General features: G+C 38.2%; 1 protein-coding gene across 1 annotated transcript in view; it reads right to left on the minus strand.

Moving 5' to 3' along the window:
- WDFY2 (WD repeat and FYVE domain containing 2) overlaps positions 1-20,295 on the minus strand; it is a 171,957-nt gene that overhangs the window by 88,515 nt on the left and 63,147 nt on the right. Inside the window, exon 2 of the mRNA XM_019752158.2 lies at positions 14,383-14,450. Coding sequence (XP_019607717.1) covers positions 14,383-14,450 — 68 coding nt within the window. The remainder of the gene's footprint in view (positions 1-14,382; positions 14,451-20,295) is intronic.

Below are 20,295 nucleotides of genomic sequence, written 5' to 3' on the forward strand. Positions count from 1 at the left end.
AGGAAAAGCTCAAGAGATTCGAGCCCTAGACAAAGGGAACTCAAGAGATCAACTTCAACAGAATCAATACTTAAGTGGTTTACAGAGAAATTGGTCATTTGTATTTCTAATATTTCTATCCCATAGGTCATCTTACAAAAATATTGCTCTTGCTTTTTTTTAAAAAATGTAGTTGAGAGGAGGTATTCTCAAAATAAGTCTATTTGGGGAAAAGTTTCCTAATTACTGTTAATTATACCTATATTTCTTTCATTATATGACTAATTTATTTTTTGTCTTTTGCTGAGTGGTTGAACTTTGCTCAAATAAACACAAGTTTTCTGAAGGGTAAGCCGTGGATTTCGATCCCACTGACTGCTTTACAATGCTGAAGGCGTTATTTGGCAGGAGACACTAATCTTCATGGGATGTTCTGGTGGGAACTTTAAAACTAAATAAACAACAGTACTTCCGAGAATAAATCACCAGTTGTTAAAGGCATCCTGGTGTAGTTAAATGTCAGGATCCTACCATAAGTGACTTGAATAAAGAGCCTTGAAGAAGCACCCCACCACCACAAAGCAAAGATTTAATTTACTAATATCATTTCACTCAGCCCTGTTTATCACAAGATTATATTTATTATGTTTACAGTATTCAACCCATGTTTTACTATATTAAGAACACTTATATTTAGGTCTTCAACGGCCTAGCGTTAAAAAGTATTTTTCGATTGACGTCATCAAAATGGCAGCGTGAGGTGAGCTGCTGTAAAGCTCCCCTGGAATTTACAACTAATCGAACAACAATAACTCCACAAAGGACTCCCTGCACAGCAGACAGGCAAGACGAAGAGGCCCACTACTGAATTCACCTAAAGGTGGGCGAATCGCGCGAGCGGGGGAGGAGGGAAGGCAGCAGTGCGGAGACAGAGCCCCGCGGGCACAGGACGCAGATCAAGCTCAGTGCTCCGAGCTTGCTGCATCCCAGAACTACCGCAGCTGCGGGAGAGGGAAGAACTCGGACTGCTAGGGCTCCGCTTATGGCCCACAGGGCTGAGGGGCCAGCATATAACACGGCTGAACCCAACACTCACAGCAGAGACCTTGGAGCAAAGACTGAGGGAAGAAGGCTGAAAACGGTGGTTTAAGCGCTCACTGCCAAGCAGAGAACGGAAGACTTAGGCACTGAGACTAGCCGCCCCCTCCCTACCCTCTCAGAGCTTGCCCCGCCCCCACCTGCCCGGTTCTAGAAGCAGAACAGTAGCAGTGTCAGATCAAAAGAACAGAATATTTGCTGTTCTGAGAACTGTGGACCGCAGACACAGATTCACAGCCCAACTAATTCCAGCAAAGGGGAGGGAGCTGTGGCAGCAGGACTGGCTGTGGTGGTGGTCGCTGTCACTGCTCTGGGCCACCTCTCACAACTGACCCCGCCCCTGGCCCCACCTATCTGGGCGGATCACTGCAGGAGTAAACAGAACTGCCTAAACATAGGGGCTCTGAATCTGGTGCAGGAAGAGCTTTGGAACTTGAAAAGCTCTTCGCATACCCACACGGACAATGCGTCCTGTGACCCAGGCAAACTATTAACAGAGGAGAAGCCTGTCTCCCAGGGAATCCCCCCATTGTGTGAGAAGCTGGAATACTGCAGAGAAAACATAGCACTACCATGTGAGAGAGAGAAAAAAAAGGCTGCACTCGAAGAGAAAATAAAACATTCTACCAACAAGTACTGGAAAACAAAAGAAAGACCTCTTCCTATCAACCTGTTGCAGAAGCCACTCCTGTAGATGTCTAGGAAGAGAAATAATAAATCAGTAATTGCCATGAATGACCAAGGCAACAAGACAGCTCAGAAAGAAAGTGAAAAGTCTCCAGAAAAAGAATTTAAAGATATGGAAATATGTGACTTAAATGACAGAGAATTCAAGATTGCAGTTCTGAAAAAACTCAACAAGATGCAAGAAAACACAGAAAGGCAGTTTAATTAACTCAGAAACACAATCAAAGAACAACATGAGCATTTTACGAAAGAGACTGAAATTTTAAAAAAGAACCAAATAGAATTTCTGGAGATTAAGAACTCAATAGAAGAAATTAAGAATGAAATGACCAGTTTAGGTAGTAGAGCTGACCACATGGAGGAAATAATCAGTGACATCGAAGATAGAAACCTGGAAATTACACAGATGGAATAAGAAAGACTTGAGACTTAAAAGAAATGAAAGAACTCTACAAGAACTTTCTGACTCCATCAGAAAGAGCAATATAAGAATAATGGGCATACCAGAAGGAGAAGAAAGAGAGAAGGAAACAGAGAATATATTCAAACAAATTCTCAATGAGAACTTCCCAAACTTGTGGAAGCAAATAGAACACCTAATTACCTCAATTCCAACAGGCCTTCTCCAAGGCACATTGTATTGAAGCTTCTAAAATCAATGACAAAGAAAGAATCGTCAAGGCAGCCAGGGAAAAGAAGACGGTAGCCTACAAATGAAAGCCCATTAGATGATCATCAGATTTTTCAGCAAAAACTATACAAGCCAGGAGGGAGTGGAACCAAATATTTAAACTATTGAAAGAGAGAAATTATGAGCCAAGAATAATATATCCAGCAAAGATATCCTTTAGATATGAAGGAGGAATAAAGACCTTTCCAGACATACAGAAGCTGAGGGAATTTTCTAATACACAACCCGCACTACAAGAAATACTAAAGGAGGCTATTCGACCACCATCAACAGGGACAATTTGTGGCAACCAAAACATAAAAAGGGGGAGAGTAAAGGCCTGAACCGGAATATGGGAATGGAGAAAGTAAGTGTGCTGAAGAAAATGGAATATTCAAAATATCAAACTTTCTTTTACATAAACTTAAGGGTAACCACTCAAAAAACAAATCCAGAACTGAAATATATACTGTAATAAAAGAAGAAACAGAGGGAAACATCATAGAATATCACCACACAGAAATAATAGACAACAACAAAAAGGCAAAGAAACAATGGAGACACAGCCTTACCAGAAAACTAAAGATAGAATGACAGGAAATCCTCACATATCAATAATCACCCTAAATGTAAATGGACTGAACTCACCAATAAAAAGGCACAGAGTAGCAGATTGGATCAAAAAACTAAACCAAACCATATGCTGTCTCCAAGAGACACATCTCAGCTACAAGGACAAGCATAGACTCAAAGTGAAAGGGTGGAAATTGACACTCCAAGCAAATGGTACCCAGAGAAAATCAGGTGTAGCCATAATGATATCAGATGAAACAGACTTCAGGGTGAAAACGATAACAAGAGACAAAGATGGACATTTCATAATGGTAAAGAGGACTATACAACAAGAAGACATAACAGTCATCAATATTTATGCCCCCAATCAGGGAGCACTGAAATATACCAAGCAACTACTAAAACAACTAAAGGGAGAAATTGGCCAAAACACAATTATACTCGGGGACTTAAATACATCATTGACAGCTATGGACAGATCATCCAAACAGAAAATAAATAACGAAATAGCAGCCCTAAATGACACCTTAGATGAAATGGACATAATTGACATATATAGAGCACTTCCTCCTAAAACATCAGACTATACATTCTTTTCTAGTATACATGGAACATTCTCAAGGATAGACCATATATTGGGACATAAAATCAGCCTCAGCAAATTTAAGAAGATTGAAATCATACCAAGCATATTCTCTGATCACAAGGCTTTGAAATTGGATATCACCTGCAAAAAGAAAGCAGGAAAAAACACAAATACATGGAGACTAAACAACATATATTTAAAGAACTACTGGGTCAAAGAAGAAATTAGAAGAGAGATCAAAAGATACATAGACACAATTGATAATGAGAATACATCGTACCAAAATTTTTGGGATGCAGTGAAAGCAGTTTTAAGGGGAAATTTATATGATTACAGGCCTATCTCAACAAACAAGAAAAATCTCAAATAAATAACCTCATGTTACACCTTAAAGAACTAGAAAAAGAAGAACAAGTGAAACCCAAGGTCAGCAGAAGAAAGGAAATAACAAAAATCAGAGCAGAACTAAATGAAATAGAGAACAAAAAGACAATAGAAAAAATTAATGTGACAAAGAGCTGGTTCTTTGAAAAGATTAACAAAATTGACAAACCCTTGGCTAGACTCACTAAGATAAAAAGAGAGAAGATGCTAATTAACAAAATCAGAAACGAAAAAGGGGAGGTTATGACGGACACCACAGAAATACAAAGGATCATCCAAGAATACTATGAAGGACTATATGCCACCAAATTCAATAACCTAGAAGAAATGGACAAGTTCTTAGAAACATATAGCCTTCCAAGGCTGAACCATGAAGAACTGGAAAATCTAAACAGACCGATCACCAGTAACGAAATTGAATCAGTCATCCAAAACCTTTCCAAAAGCAAAAGTCCAGGACCAGATGGCTTCACTAGTGAATTCTACCAAACCTTCAAAGAGGATCTAATACCAATCCTGCTCAAACTCTTCCAAAAAATTGAAGAAGAGACAGTACTCCCTAACTCATTTTATTAGGCCAACATTACCCTGATACCAAAACCTGGTAAGGACAGCACCAAAAAAGAAAACTACAGACCAATATCTCTGATGAATACAGATGCAGAAATACTAAACAAAATTCTAGCAAATCAAATACAACAATGCATTAAAAAGATTTTTCATCACGACCAAGTGGGGTTCATCCCTGGGGCACAAGGATGGTTCAACATTCGTAAATCCATCAATGTGATACATCACATAAACAAAATAAAGGACAAATATCATATGATTATATCAATTGATGCAGAAAAAGCATTTGACAAGATACAACATCCATTTATGATTAAAACACTTAATAAAATAGGTATAGAAGGAAAATACCTTAACATAATAAAGGCCATATATGACAAGCCCTCTGCTAATCTCATAATTAATGGTGAAAAACTGAAGCCCTTTGCTCTACGTTCAGGAACACGACAGGGATATCCCCTATCACCTCTGCTTTTCAACATAGTGTTGGAAGTCCTTGCCAGAGCAATCAGGCAAGAGAAAGAAATAAAAGGCATCCAAATTGGGAATGAAGAAGTTAAATTATCACTCTTTGCAGATGACATGATGCTATATATAGAAAACCCTAAAGACTCCACCAAAAAGCTATTAGAAACAATCAACGAATACAGTAAAGTTGCTGGCTACAAAATCAACGTACAAAAGTCCATTGCTTTCCTATATACTAACAATGAAATCTCAGAAAAGAAATACAAAAACAATTCCTTTTGCAATTGCAGCAAAAAGAATAAAATACCTAGGAATAAACTTAACCAAGGATGTGAAAGACCTATATGCTGAAAACTATAAGACATTTTTGAAAGAAATTGAAGAAGACACAAAGAAATGGAAAGACATTCCGTGCTCATGGATTGGAAGAATCAACATAGTTAAAATGGCCATATTACCCAAAGCAATATACAGATTCAATGCAATCCCCATCAAAATCCCAATGGCATATTTAAAGAAATAGAACAAAAAATCATCAGATTTGTTTGGAACCACAAAAGACCCCGAATAGCCAAAGCAATCTTAAGAAAAAAAAACAATAATGGAGGTATCACACTTCCTGACTTTGGCTTGTACTACAGGGCTACAATAATCAAAACAGCATGGTATTGGCAGAAAAACAGACACATAGACCAATGGAATAGAATTGAGAACCCAGAAATAAAACCACATAAATATGGACAGATAATTTTTGACAAAGAAGCTAAAAACATACAATGGAGGAAAGACAGCCTCTTCAATAAATGGTGCTGGGATAACTGGATAGCCACGTGCAAAAGAATGAAACTGGACTGCTATCTGTCACCATGTACCAAAATTAATTCAAAATGGATCAAAGACTTAAGCATAAGACCTGACACAATAAACTGCATAGAAGAAAACATAGGTACTAAACTTATGGACCTTGGGTTCAAAGAGCATTTTATGAATTTGACTCCAAAGGCAATGGAAGTAAAAGCTAAAATAAACGAATGGGACTATATGAAACTTAAAAGCTTCTGCACAGCAAAAGAAGCCATCGACAAAATAAAGAGGCAACCAACTGAATGGGAGAAGATTTTTGCAAACAGTGCCTCCGGTAAGGGGCTAGTATCCAAAATACACAAGGAACTCATGAAACTCAACAACAACAACAACAACAAAAAACCCAATTGAAAAATGGGCAGAGGACCTGAAGAGACATTTCTCCAAAGAGACATACAAATGGCAAATAGACATATGAAAAAATGCTCAACATCACTAATCATCAGAGAAATGCAAATAAAAACCACAATGAGATATCACCTCACCCCAGTTAGACTAGCTATCATCAACAAGACAAAGAGTAACAAGTGTTGGAGAGGCTGTGGAGAAAAAGGAACCCTCATACACTGTTGGTGGGAATGCAGATTGGTGCAGCCGTTATGGAAGGCAGTGTGGAGGTTCCTCAAAAAATGACGAATAGAATTGCCATATGACCCAGCAATCCCTCTCCTGGGTATCTACCCAAAAAATCTGAAAACATTTATCCATAAAGACACGTGTGCTCCAATGTTCATTGCAGCTTTGTTTACGGTGGCCAAGACATGGAAACAACCAAAATGTCCTTCCATAGATGAATGGATAAAGAAGTTGTGGTATATATACACAATGGAATACTATTTGGCGGTAAGAAAAGATGATATAGGAACATTTGTGACAACATGGATGGATCTTGAGAGTATAATGCTAAGCGAAATAAGTCAGACAGAAAAAGCAGAGAACCATATGATTTCACTGATATGTGGTATATAAACCAAAAACAACAAAAGAACAAGACAAACAAATGAGAAACAAAAACTCATAGACACAGACAATAGTTTAGTGGTTACCAGAGGGTAAGGGGGGTGGGGGGTGGGAGATGAGGGTAAGGAGGATCAAATATATGGTGATGGAAGGAGAACTGACTCTGGGTGGTGAACACACAATGGGATTTATAGATGACGTAATACAGAATTGTACACCTGAAATCTATGTAATTTTACTAACAATTGTCACCCCAATAAATTTTTTTTAAGAAAAGCATTTTTCATGTAAATCAAATATTGTGTGTTCTCAACTGAAATTAACCATTTGTTTTCTTTTAATTTAGTATAAGAGACATCAGCAAAATTATAGTGAATTAGCAGTGGACACTTTTTCTCCCTGACAAGTTTTAAGTTACAGTAAAGTGATCTATACAGTAAATTTCTGTGAGATGAAAATCAAACAAGCGTATGTTAAATAAATGCTATAATTACTCAGATTAATACCTGTTATTTTCAGTTTGAATAATCTACATTTTCCTTCATTTCTGTTAAAAACCAAAGTTCCTTGGACACCTTTTCTTCTTAGTAAACATAAAATGAAAAGGTCAGATTATTTTGAAAATGTAAGTAGTTATAACCAATAGCAAAAGAAATCAAAAGGAAGAATATGCTTCACAACTGGAAACCAAGCAGTTATTTGAAATAAGATAATTGGGCGTTTCCCAATTATACACATATTCCCCCCATCAGCCAAGAAACTCCCTTAATCAAATTAAACATACTGTTTAAAAATCACCCAAACAAACACTACCTTATAAAAACAGAACTGCAAATCCATTACTTCAAATACCTTTCGGTCACTAACCTACCCACATGAATTTTCCCTCAAATCCCTTAAACCCAGCAGAAGAGGTGGGATTGTACATGAGCCACCTTCACAGCCCTGAATCACTGCAAGTGCACCTTTGACCTCACATTGGTAATTTACATACAGAATAAATTATTTCCATCTCAGATATAAAGCTTATAAAAATATTAACCATTTTAATATTCTAAATCCTCAATTTCAAGTTATCTGTTGCTCTCAGACTATAATCCCAACAAATGGGTAAAGGAAACCAATCCAGCCACAACCTAACGAATTAGTGAATCTTTCCTAGTCCCTCTGGATTAAGATGAGCAATGACACTGCTAAACATCAAGAACCTGAAAGGACTTTACAAATATTTATTTGGTATATCTCATAATAAAAATACTTTGGCAAAATTGAGAATAATATGGACAGTTTATCTGTTAGGCTTCAGAACAGAAAAAACGTAAAGGACTTGACCAAAGTTGACTCAACAGATTGGTAGCAAAAATGAACATCAAATACCAGTTTCCCACCCAGGCACGTTCAATATATTACAAGGTATTTTGAATTCAGTAGTGTTTCCTTATTCACAGGGGCTACCTCAGAGACATCCAGTAAACACCAGAAACCATGTAATGTACTGAACCCTATAGGTCGTTTTTCCTATACATACATACATACATACATACATACATACACCTTTTCACTTACAGGAAGCACTTTACAGCTTCTCTTTGGCACATCCAAATTGCCAGCACTACTACTCTTGCACTTTGGGCTCATTATTACGTAAAATAAGGGTGACCTGCACACAAGCACTGCGATACCATGACAGTTGATCTGATCGCCGAGACCGCTACCATGAGACTAACGAGCATATACAGTGTGGACACGCTGGACAAGGGATGATTCATGACCCGGGCAGGATGGGGCAGGACAGCGAGAGATTTCATCACACTACTCAGGACGGTGCTCAATTTAAAACTTATGAATTATTTCTGGAATTTTCCATTTGATATTTTCGGACAACGTTTGACCAAGTTGACTGAAACTGCAGAAAGCAAAACCACAGGTAAAGGGGTACTACTGCACTCCAATCTAAAACAAAGCATATTTTTGGGTGAACTTAATGTAAACAGCAAGACTATGTTCAAACTTCATCTCTCTTAACTAAGAAGGCCAAATGACTGGATCTCCCCAGCCCTGCTAAGGGGATCAGTTCTCGTGCCCAATAAGCCATCTGGACCATCCCAAACGCGGCAGCACACAGGCTGGTAAGTTCCACCCTAGAGAAAGCAAAGTGATTCTGGCCCTCTTACCTGAAAAATATTACTGCTTAGTGCTTCTCATGAAAAAGGCACTAAGCATTCGGGTAGACAATTACTTCAAAAATAGCCGTAGTGTACACCTCGGTGTGAGCTGAGGGCACAATGCATGAAGGCATTTCTGCAGAGGGCGAACACAAGCAGGAGAAGTCAGACTGCACTTTTGCATTGGACCGCATATCCTTCATGCTGCCATCTTAAATAGGCTTTCTCTCAACCGGGCGTTTGATAGAAATTGGGAAGCCTACAGTTCAGAATTATGTTTTTTCAGCGAGGACAAGAGTTCCTATACTTTAAAAGTTAGCTGAACAAATGGTAAAGTGGCCGTACTAGTGTGAAAACTGAGGGGCTCAACCACAACTTCAGACTGGGCAGTGGCGCCCCACCGGGCCACAGCACAGAGCTGGAAATGTGACAAAACAGGTCACTGTATGGCTCTGTTAGGTGTGCTTTTTATCTGTAGATCTCTTTAAAAACCTGTCTTCTGTTTTGCTTTCAGGACAAATTTATAAACACTTCGGAGCCAAAGTAAATTCCACCCGCCTGCCCTGGCAACAACAGAACCCACGGTGGTTTATCCCACACACCTTCATTCCCAAGGCTCTAGCTTTCTCAACCTCCTACTCACGACCATCGTTGGCAGCCAAAGTGTTTTACCTATTCTCCATGCCCAAGGGGAAAAGATGGCAATAAAGGCCCAGACACGATACCTAATACTTTAACGGAGTAAGAAAATCTCTAACACCTGCCACCCTGGCTTCTGTGTAAGAACTCTCTCCTCCATTCCTTTGTCTGACCTAGTTGGTAAAGTAAATCTAAGATATCTCAGTCATGAAAACAGAAATGTCTGTGCTTTTCATGTGTGTTATTTTCCTCCGTAGTGTGATACTAATGTGGTAGTTGAAATGGTATCTGTTTAGAAGCCTAAAACAAATAATCACACTTATGGATACAACTGAAACCTCGACTCTGTACGGTCAGGAAGGCCCTCTCTGGTTTCCAAGCCCAGGCAGGTCCCTGGTGGGTAGGTTGTAACTTGATCTTGTCATAGGCAATAAGCAGGTACTATGAGAGCTATGTCAAGAATATATTATTTTTTGAAAGAACATTGGTTAAGGAAGTGCTGTTATTTCTCACTCATCCATAAAAATGAGCTTATAGGAAACGCTAACACAAGTCATCAGTCACCCCAAATTCACCACATCCAGCAGGGGTTTAAAATGGACATTCCTCAGGGAGGCTCTGTGATCTTACGTCCATTATGCTGACTTCCCGTTCTAACACTCACCACGCATCATGAGTGGTACTTATTTTCGGTCTGCCTTCCCCACCAGACTACACACCATGAAGATATGGGAATCATCTGCCATATTTAACCACACATCCTTAGCACACTGCCTAGTGTTTAGTACAGAAGAAGCACTTAAAGTCTGTTGAATGAACTGTCCAAAGAAACTAAGGAAAATAGGATAAATATTTATTTTTGCTCTTCTTCACTTGCCCTCATTTTTCTCAGACCATTTCCGGCTTAACACCACAGGACACCAGCAGAGACATGGCTGAGTCCTGGCTCTTTAAAGATCACATTGACCCACGAGAAACTGAACAGAGAGGAACTAGGAGGTATATACAATCAGGGGTAGGCTGAGTCATATACTTGCAGTTACAATGAACAGAAACGCACTGGAGTGAACTTAAGCACAAATGGGCACATCCAGTAAGCGAGGCAGTATCTCTTTAATTCAAAGGCAGAAGCAAAGGTAGGCTTCTGGAGGTTAGGAGGGTAACAAGGAAAACATTCAGCATCGCTTGCTCAGGATTCTCTCCCTCTGGAGTGCTCCTTCCTCCCTCGTTCACACTTCCTTTTAAGCAGGTCAGCTTTCACTGTTTCTTTAAGCACACAAGTGCTTCCCAGCTCGATGGTTTACGTGTTCCCAGCTCAAGGGACCAGCCTGAGATGAGACTAGCGTCTCCTACGCCAAATTCTAAATTTCTGGGAAAATCAGATTGGCTCAGGGGCAAACAGCCTTAAGGAGGCAAGTCTAGTTTCTCCATGCTCCTTCCTACAGCAATGTGGGAGTTTCTCAGAAAAGACAGGGATAAGGACACTCCCAAAGCAGTGGTTTTGTTTTTGATCATGAAGTGTCTGCTCCTCTGTCTCTTGTCGCCCACTCCCGAAGGTTCACTCAGCCCTTATCACACTCTTACTTTCTGGCTCACTTCCTGCCATCAAACTTAGCCTTCACTATTCAGTCTTTCTCATCTAATGCCTTCTGTTTCCTTCCTTCCTTAAACTTCAAATTCTTCTCAACGCTACACATCACTAGTATCCTACGCGGAACATGACAAGTACTATATTTAAAAGGTATTCTAATGGACAAAACAAACAAATAAGTCATGTATCACATGTACAAGATATTTTAGGTTTTCTTTGGAATTTGGAATACTACTTGCTATATACTACTATAAACACACAACACGGTCATATCTGCTTTGTGCTGTCTCTATTATAGCCTCCAGGTATACTGTACCATATCACTTATTTTGTAACTAATAACCACATAACTGGTAATTAAGGATAATATGAACCTCTTAACAAAACACCTTTCAAAAGAAAGGATTGCAAAACAACCGCTTGGAAATTCAAAACTATTTCAGGTTTTGTAACTGACCAAAAATGTAGCATAGGGTATTTCCTTATCTCAAGTTAAACAAAACAATTCTTGCTCAGAGATCAATGACTATGTTATCTGAATGCATACAATTCCTAGGAACATAAAAACCAATTTCTGACTAATTGTGAAGAACATAGCCTTTGGCTCTTTTACCTTTCCGTGGCAGTGGAACCATCCAACAATGAACGATTACAGAAGTCATCTTGACCATCTGAGCCTTGCTCATCAGCAAACGCTGGCACCTAGCTTGATGGCCTATATACAGCAGGTGTGCAATAAATGTTTGATTGACTAGAATGTGTACTTCTATCTATGTGTTTACAAATCAACACTATATGTGCATGAAGCTTTACATGCATTCATATAAACATGTATAAATTGCCACAAAACAATGTCCTCACACTTTAAAGTGCATTCAAATTACCTAGGGATCTTATTAAAATACAGATTCTGATTAAAAAATCAGGAGTGGAACCCAATATTTACATTTCTAGTAAGTTCTCAGGTGATCCTAATGTTGCTGGTCCATAGACCCCATTTTAACAGCAAACGAATCAATTTTTTGCTCCCTTTAGTAGAACACCATAGGTAAAATATGCAAATACTTAGAGGGTTCTCCTTCTCAAAGATCATGTTTAGTCATTAGGAAAATTACAACAATGTTCTCAGGGAAATTTATCTTTATTATCAGATTCAAGTCTTCAATAAGTATTTATTGAACACCTACGCTGGGTGCAGAAGCTATAGCAGCTTTTTAATCATTCCTGCACACAGCTTAATAAATTATGAAAATGGAACTCGAAGCTTCTCTGCATTCTCAGTGATATTCAAATAAACAGAACATTACAGAGAATGATGCCAAAATGTGTATGGATGAGTGTATGGGGCAGAGGGTGGGTCAGCAATAGCTTAGGATCCTGTGTCTCCACGAGGTTCCTATTAGCGTTCATCTCAAGAGAATTCCTTGCTTGCTGTCCCCAAGCCCTCATCATTCTGCCCCGGCCCCCCTCTCCTTTGTTCACAGTCATGAGAGTGACACGTCTCTGGGGTCAACTTCAACTTTTCGGATTACAGTCCTTCCCCATTTCTTTCAGTGAGATACTGTGTCAACTTTGATGAAACAGCAAGACCACAGATAAAACTGGTTCATACCACTTAAAAATCAGGGGGGAAAAATCAGATAATTCGTTTCCCTTTCCATTTACCTAAGCCCCCATCACTACCATGGCTTAAAAAGAAAGTTCACCTAGGGCCTTTGTCATATAATGCTGTCTGCTGGAGGCACAACAGGTAAGGGGCGAATATAAGTACTCAGAATTACAAGAAGTTTCTTCTTCAGTAAGGTAGGGTTGAGTACTTGGTTCAGCTTCGCGTTTGTCATGCAAAATTCAAAAGACATACAAAACCTCAAAGATAATTTGAAAATCACAGAAAACCATTACATCCTTAATAATTCATTTGTTCATAAACAGGCAAAATTGTTGTTTATGTTATTACAATATTCCTTTGCTAGAGGCATACACTTAATCACATCTACAATTTAGCATGATTTTAGTTGCACATTATGCCATGTACTTCTCAAACTAGATATCGGTAACAAGGGAAGAGGTGACACTGCAGCAAGCCAGAGGGGACATGAGCCCAAGCGACAAACCTGAGGGATTTTCCTAGGGTGTCAATTTTAATTAAGATTTAAAGGAAGGGAAATGTTTACTAATACAACTGATAATGAATTTAAATAATTATTTTACACTAAAATAAATATGGAATAGGATGCCCAAACTTCATTAATTTTAATGATAAAACACTAGACTAAAAGAAGATTTATTTATTTATTTATTTATCTATCTATCTATCTATCTATCTATTTCTTTAAATTGGGGAACGATGTGTTTTTCCACACCTCATCAGCTCCAAGTCAAGTAGTTGTTTTCAATCTAGTTGTGGAGGGCGCAGCTCACTGGCCCATGTGGGTATCGAACCAGTGACGTTGGTGTTAGGCGCACTGCTCTCCAACCAACTGAGCCAACCGGCCACCCCAAGAATTTTCTTACTTTGGGGAGCCAGATCTTCTCTCCCTGCAGGGGAACTCTGCCTGTGTAAGAGCCTAAGAATCAGTCATATCTTTTTTTTAAAAAGTGTATTTGCAAGATTCACTACTTATCAGTGCAGATATACTTCTCACATAAGAGCTTAGGGAAATGAGTTTTGACTTCTAATTAGAATGTTTCAATCCTAAGCAAATCCTTTTAAGAACTGAATGTTCAATGTTGAATGTCTTGAATTTGAATAAATAATATAACAACAATGCATGAACAAATTTACCTCACAAATGTAATCACTGGACAAAATTTGGAATTGTCTAAGGAAGCACTTTACAAAAAAAGTTAAACAAAACGTTAGAAAAGAGAGGGACACTGCTATAATCAGAAAGCCTATGTGCTGTAGTCCTTCTCCCATTAATCTTATTCAGATCCTATGAATATATCGTCAATTTCAGAACAATTTTCTTATTTTACATATTGAGAGTTTTAGAAAATCTAAAATGATTCGATACTTTCCATTATAATGATAATCCTAACCCTCAGGTATCCCTACTCAAGAATAAAACAAAGAGAAGGCACCCTTGGAAGGAAGGGGAGCTGGGGTCAATGTCTGGTTTTTAAAGATAGAAATCCAGATACTTACAAGGCATCACATGGTATATGCTTGGCCAATATTGTCCACTATCTCTCTTTAACCATATGCGAACTGTCCTGCAATAGAAGAAAATGTGTGTTAAATCAAGTATTTTCAGTCACAGGAAAATTTTGATAGAAAGCAAACCTCTTACTTATACATACATATACATGTTTATATGCAACATATCTTAACTATAAATGTATATATCTTAACATGTATATGTAATATACATACATACACATATATGCATGCATACCACATATGCCTCTCTAAAAATTCTAAATTTAAGGCTTGTATACATTAAGAATTACATATGAATCTTTAAATGTTATCTTCATATATGTCTATGTACACACATGTAATAGTGATAGTGGTTGAAAATTATTATTTTTCGTTGTTGTTTTGTTCTCTAAATATGACTTTTGCCCTAGTCTGCTGGAAGCATTCATCTGCCTGGGGAGCTATTAGGTTTTAGTACTGAAGGAAATGCAAACAGATAAAATGAAGCAATACGCAGCATTTGACACACACAGAAGGATTACACAGTAAGTCCACAGTGTTAGAGGCCAGGCCAGCCATTGTCTCGAGAGACGGTTTTTCCAGGCATGGTCAGGCAATAGCAAGCTCCAAGAATCACATTGCTGAGCTGAAGGGCTGGCCAAAGGGCCCGCCATGGGACAGAGAAACCCTGTAGCAAAGGCTGTGAGTGCTGTTCCAGGCCAGCAGGCCAGACAGAGAGCTGAGAGGAGGAGAAGAGAGAGGAAGCAGTCAGGGAGTGCCACTTAGGTTCTGACCAGCCACAAAGGCATCACCACTGAGTTACACCAGCCTTGCCATCATCTGCACATGCTCGCAAGGCAAACACAACTAGCAGGTAATAGGAACACTGCTCCACAGACCAGAGGAAGCAGCGAACATCAAACCAAGGGAAACGAGCAGCTCCCACTGCTAGGAGATCCTCTATGCCACACTCCTCTTCCCACACTCGTAAATCACCCCAGGATAAAAAGCAGACAAAGACAGTGTTTTTATCTCATGGAATTGGATACTACCTAAACAAACCATTTAAGTGATCATACTAGACTAAGTTTTAAATAGTATTGGCTTTTTCTCCACCTAATCAGTGGGTCTCCTACAAGAAGTGGTCAGAAAAAGACTAAACTAACTACAGACACAATAAAGAAATGCCATTTTCTCTGCATAGCCACAAGATACAGTGTACTGATATACAGTGACACTATATATACGTGCAAAACTCCATCTTTTTGGTCAACTATCCCAATTTGTGATATGGACAGGTATGATGGTAAATAGTTTGTAAGAAGTAATTTGATACATACACTACTTGTATACATATCAGCCTTCACTTAAATTCTTTTTATAATATATGCCAGAGTATTTTTATATGGAGATTACTACCTCAACAAGAATACAGGAGTGACATCACAGAAAATGGCAGAGTAGGAAGCTCCAGGAATCAGTCCCTATACCACATCCACTACTGAGCTGGCAAGAAGTGTCAGAATCCCATTGCAAAACTCTAAAGTCTAGTTAGATACTCACAGCATATAAGTGAATGCTTGTTGAAGAAAAAGGCTTCTATATGTCAGTGAATTTCATGTGTTGCTAGCAGCTACCATTATGCATGCCCCATCCCTGTAGCAGACAGTTGCGGGGACAGTGGCCCCTGTTCAATGAGTGCCTTGCTGGTACCAAGATGGGAACCCTGCCCTCCAAATTTTGGGGATGAGTGTTTTGATTTGCCTGGCAGTTCACTGAAAGACTAGAAAGGAGATTGACTATTGTTTCAATCCCCTAGGACTGAAGGGTTTCACAGACAATGTCTGCCAAAAGAATTTAAAGAAACAGAAGACCTTTATTTCCTTTATTAAATCCAAACATTAAAAGAAATCACTGGTTGATCTCAGAGACAAGAGAACAAAGACGTCAATGATAGCATATAACAAGAAATACAGTCATTGCAAATATAGTTTGGAAAAGTTGCTAAACAGACAGCTGAAGCATTCTCTGGAGGAGAGAGAATATGATTTTCAGAGTTACTGCATTATATTTAAATTATCCAGTTCTCAACAAAAAATTGCAAAGTGTATAGGAAGTGGGCAAAGAAACAGGAAATGGCCCATTCATAGGGGAAAAAGTGACAAAATCATGGATACAGAAGTCCAAACACTGATTGGCCATACTAGACAAAGATTTTAAATTAACTGTCTAAATACGTTAAAAAAGCTGAAGGGAACCACAAACAACTAAAGGAAATCGGGGCTGCCGGATGGCTCAGTTGGTTAGAGCATGAGGTCTAATCAACCGGGTTGCAGGTTCGATTCCCACATGGGCCACAACTAGATTCAAGACAATGAACAGCCAGAGCTTCCGGAGGGGCAGCCAGATGGCTCAGCTGGTTAGAGCATGGGCTCTCAGAGGCAAGGTTGGAGGTTCAATTCCCGCAGGGGATGGTGGGCTGCGCCCCTTGCAACTAAAGATTGAAAACGGCAACTGGACATGGAGCTGAGCTGCGCCCTCCACAACTAAATTGAAGGACAACGACTTGGAGCTGATGGGCCCTGGAGAAACACACTGTCCCCAAATATTCCCCAATAAAATTTATTTTTAAAATAGAACTAAAGAAAATCATGACAAGGATATATGAACAAGTAGGGAATATGAATAAAGAGATAAAAATTATAGAACAAAATCAATTAGAAATTCTGGAACTGAAAAGTACAATAGCGGAAATAAAAAATTCACTAGAGTTCAACAGCAGGATTGAGAAGACTCAGCAAGAAGAGTCAGCAAACTTCAAGTTAGGACAACTGAAATAACCTAGTCTGAGGAGAAAAAAATGAAAATGAATAAAGAAAAATGAACAGAACCCAAGTGACCTATAGGACACCATTAAGTGTACCAACATATATGAGAAGGAGAAGAAAGAGAGTAAGGGGCAGACAACTATTTAAAGAAAAATGGTTGAAAACCTCCCAAATTTGATGAAAGATAAGCTACATGGCCAAGAAGCTCAACCAACTCAAGAAGGATGAACTCAAAGAGACCCACAAGAGACACAATAATCAAACTGTTGAAAAGCCAAAGAGAAAAATCTTGAAAGCAGTAAGATTTTTTTATCAGAATTCTTGGAAGCCAGGAGGCTGTGAGACGATAAAGGGCTTTAAAGGGGGAAAAAAAAATGTCAACTAAGAATTCTGTATCTTGCAGAACTACTCTTTAAAAGTGAAGAAGAAATTAAGACATTTCCAGATAAACAAAAGCTAATGAAGTTAATTGCTAGTAGACCTTCCCTAAAAGAAATGTTAAAAAGACTTCTTCAGGCTGAAACAAGGACAATAGATTGTACCTGAAGCCATACAAAGAAAGTAAGATCATTGGTAAAGGCAACTACATAGGTAAGTATAAAAGCTAATATTGTGTATTTTGTTTGTAACTTTTTTTGTTTCCTACGTGAATTAAAAAAGACATACGCATAAATCAAGAATGTTAAGTCTATGTTACTGGGACTACAATGTGTAATTTACAATAACAACAAAAGGGAGGGGGAATGAGCTGAATAGCAGCAGAGTTTTACGCTATTGAAGTACAGTTGGGAGCAATTCAAACTAGATTGCTATAAATTTAAGATGTTAAAAATCCCCTTGGTAACCACTAAGAAAGCAACTAAAAAATATACAGCAGAGAAAAAGAAGAAATCAAAATGATACGCAAGAAAAAATTCAATAAAAAATAAAGAGATAGCTGGGAAACCGGTGAATAAAAAAGATGTGACATAAAAACAAAAAAGAAAATACAAAATGGCAGAAGTCCTTCTTTATCAATAACTACTTTAAATGTGAATGGATTAAACTCATGAATTAAAACATTAGTGGCACCTGGCTCAGTAGAAATGAGCATGTGTTTATGTTGCCACCTGGCTCCAGTTAGCTGTGCGCCAAGTCAATATATGCTCTTGGCCTTCTAATCAGTAGCTGGTCAAATGCAAACAGGTCTTTGGGATTCCAGGGATATGGGATGAAAGTATCCACTGACCATCTGGCACACTGTGACCCACAGTAAGCCTAAGATAAAATCTAAGCAGCATGGGTAGTGTGGCATGGCAGAATGTTCCAGAATCCCAGTGAGGTTAAAGAACATTCCATTTATATTTTAGGTACACGTTATGACCTGGTCTTTGGAATTGTGAAAGCTGGATGGTAAAAGGGCCTTGGAGTCCTATTGTTCAATACGTAGACATTCACTTATTCACATCTCCCAACTCCATTTTCAGCTCCGATTCTTAAATTCCAGCCCTTTCGCCTGGTATTCCCTTAATTTCTAAAACCCTAGCCTTTGTCATTATTGGTACATACCTTCTTAATTCTTCTAATGTCATTTTAACATCATTTTCAGAGTGGAATAAATGTTTGCGGTCAATCCACATATTTTTCACTGAAAATTAATCTCTCAGATTCTTCAAACCTTTGTGGGACTCCATTAAGCAAAGATGAGGAATGCCAATACATTCTCTGTACACTGAATTCGATCCTATACAACTCCAAAACCAGGGCCTGTGCACCTTTCAAAATATTCAAGGCTTGCATTTTTGCATGAAATTTCAGAAAAATGTAAGTGATAAAATGGACATTTACTAGCACAGTTTTAAAAGTAGCCATTAGTACCAAATAAAAATTTCATGACAGAAAAAAAAAAAAACAAAAAAAACATTAGTGGCAGAATTAAAAAAAAAAATCCGACTTTATGCTCCTTAAAAGATCCTCACTTTAGACTCCCAAACACAAATAGGTTCCAAGTGAAAGGATGGAAAAAAGATATTCCATAAAAATAATAAACAAAATAAAGCTGGAGTAGCTATACTAATAACAAACAAAATATGTTTGTAAGTCAAAAATTGTTACAGGAGATAAAGGACACTACATATTGACAAAAGGGCCAATTCAGCAAGAAGATACATTGTAAATATATATGCACCTAAAACAGAGCCACAAAAGATACCAACTAAACACTGACAGAACTACAAAGGAAAATTCACAGTTTTTCAATAATAATTGGAGACTTCATTATATCACTTTCAATAATGACAGAACATCTAGACAGAAGATCAAAAAGGAGCTAGGACTTGAACAACACTATAAACCACCTACACCTAATAGACACAAAGAACACTCCACCCAGTAGGAGCAGAACATGCTTTTTTCTGAAGTGCACATGGAACAGTCTCCAGAATAGACCATATGTTAGGCCATAAAACATATGTATTTTAATAGACTGAAATCATACAAGGTATCTTCTCCAACCACAAAGGAATGAAACACCAAAAATTAATAATAAGGAAAACTGGAAAAATCACAAAAATATAGAAATTAAACAACATAACCTTAAACAACCAATGGGCCAAAGAAGAATTCACTAGGAAAATTAGGAAATATTTTGAGATGAAAGAAAATACAAACACAACATACCGAAATTTATAAAGGGCAGCAAAAGCAGTAGTGGGAAATTTATAGCTATAAATGCTTACATTAAAATAGAAGACAGATCTCAAATTGACAACCTAATTTTACACTTTATGCAACTAGGGGGGAAAAAGAGCAAACCAAACCAAAGCTGACCAAGCGATGAAAGAACACACAAATAAATGAAAAGACATTCCCTATTTATCAATTAGAAGACTTAATATTAATATACTAATCACCAAAGCAATCCTACAGATCCAACGTTATCCCTATCAAAATTCTAATGGCCTTTGTGACAGAAATAGAAACATCATTCTTCAGATTCATATGGAATTGCAAAGAGCCTCAAATAGCCACAATATTGGAAAAGAAAACGTTGAAGGACTCCCACTTCCTTATTTCAAAACTTACCAGAAAGTTACTGTATTAATAGCAGTTT

The sequence above is a fragment of the Rhinolophus sinicus genome, linkage group LG04 (assembly GCF_036562045.2).
Source record: "Rhinolophus sinicus isolate RSC01 linkage group LG04, ASM3656204v1, whole genome shotgun sequence".
NCBI classification, from domain to species: domain Eukaryota; kingdom Metazoa; phylum Chordata; class Mammalia; order Chiroptera; family Rhinolophidae; genus Rhinolophus; species Rhinolophus sinicus.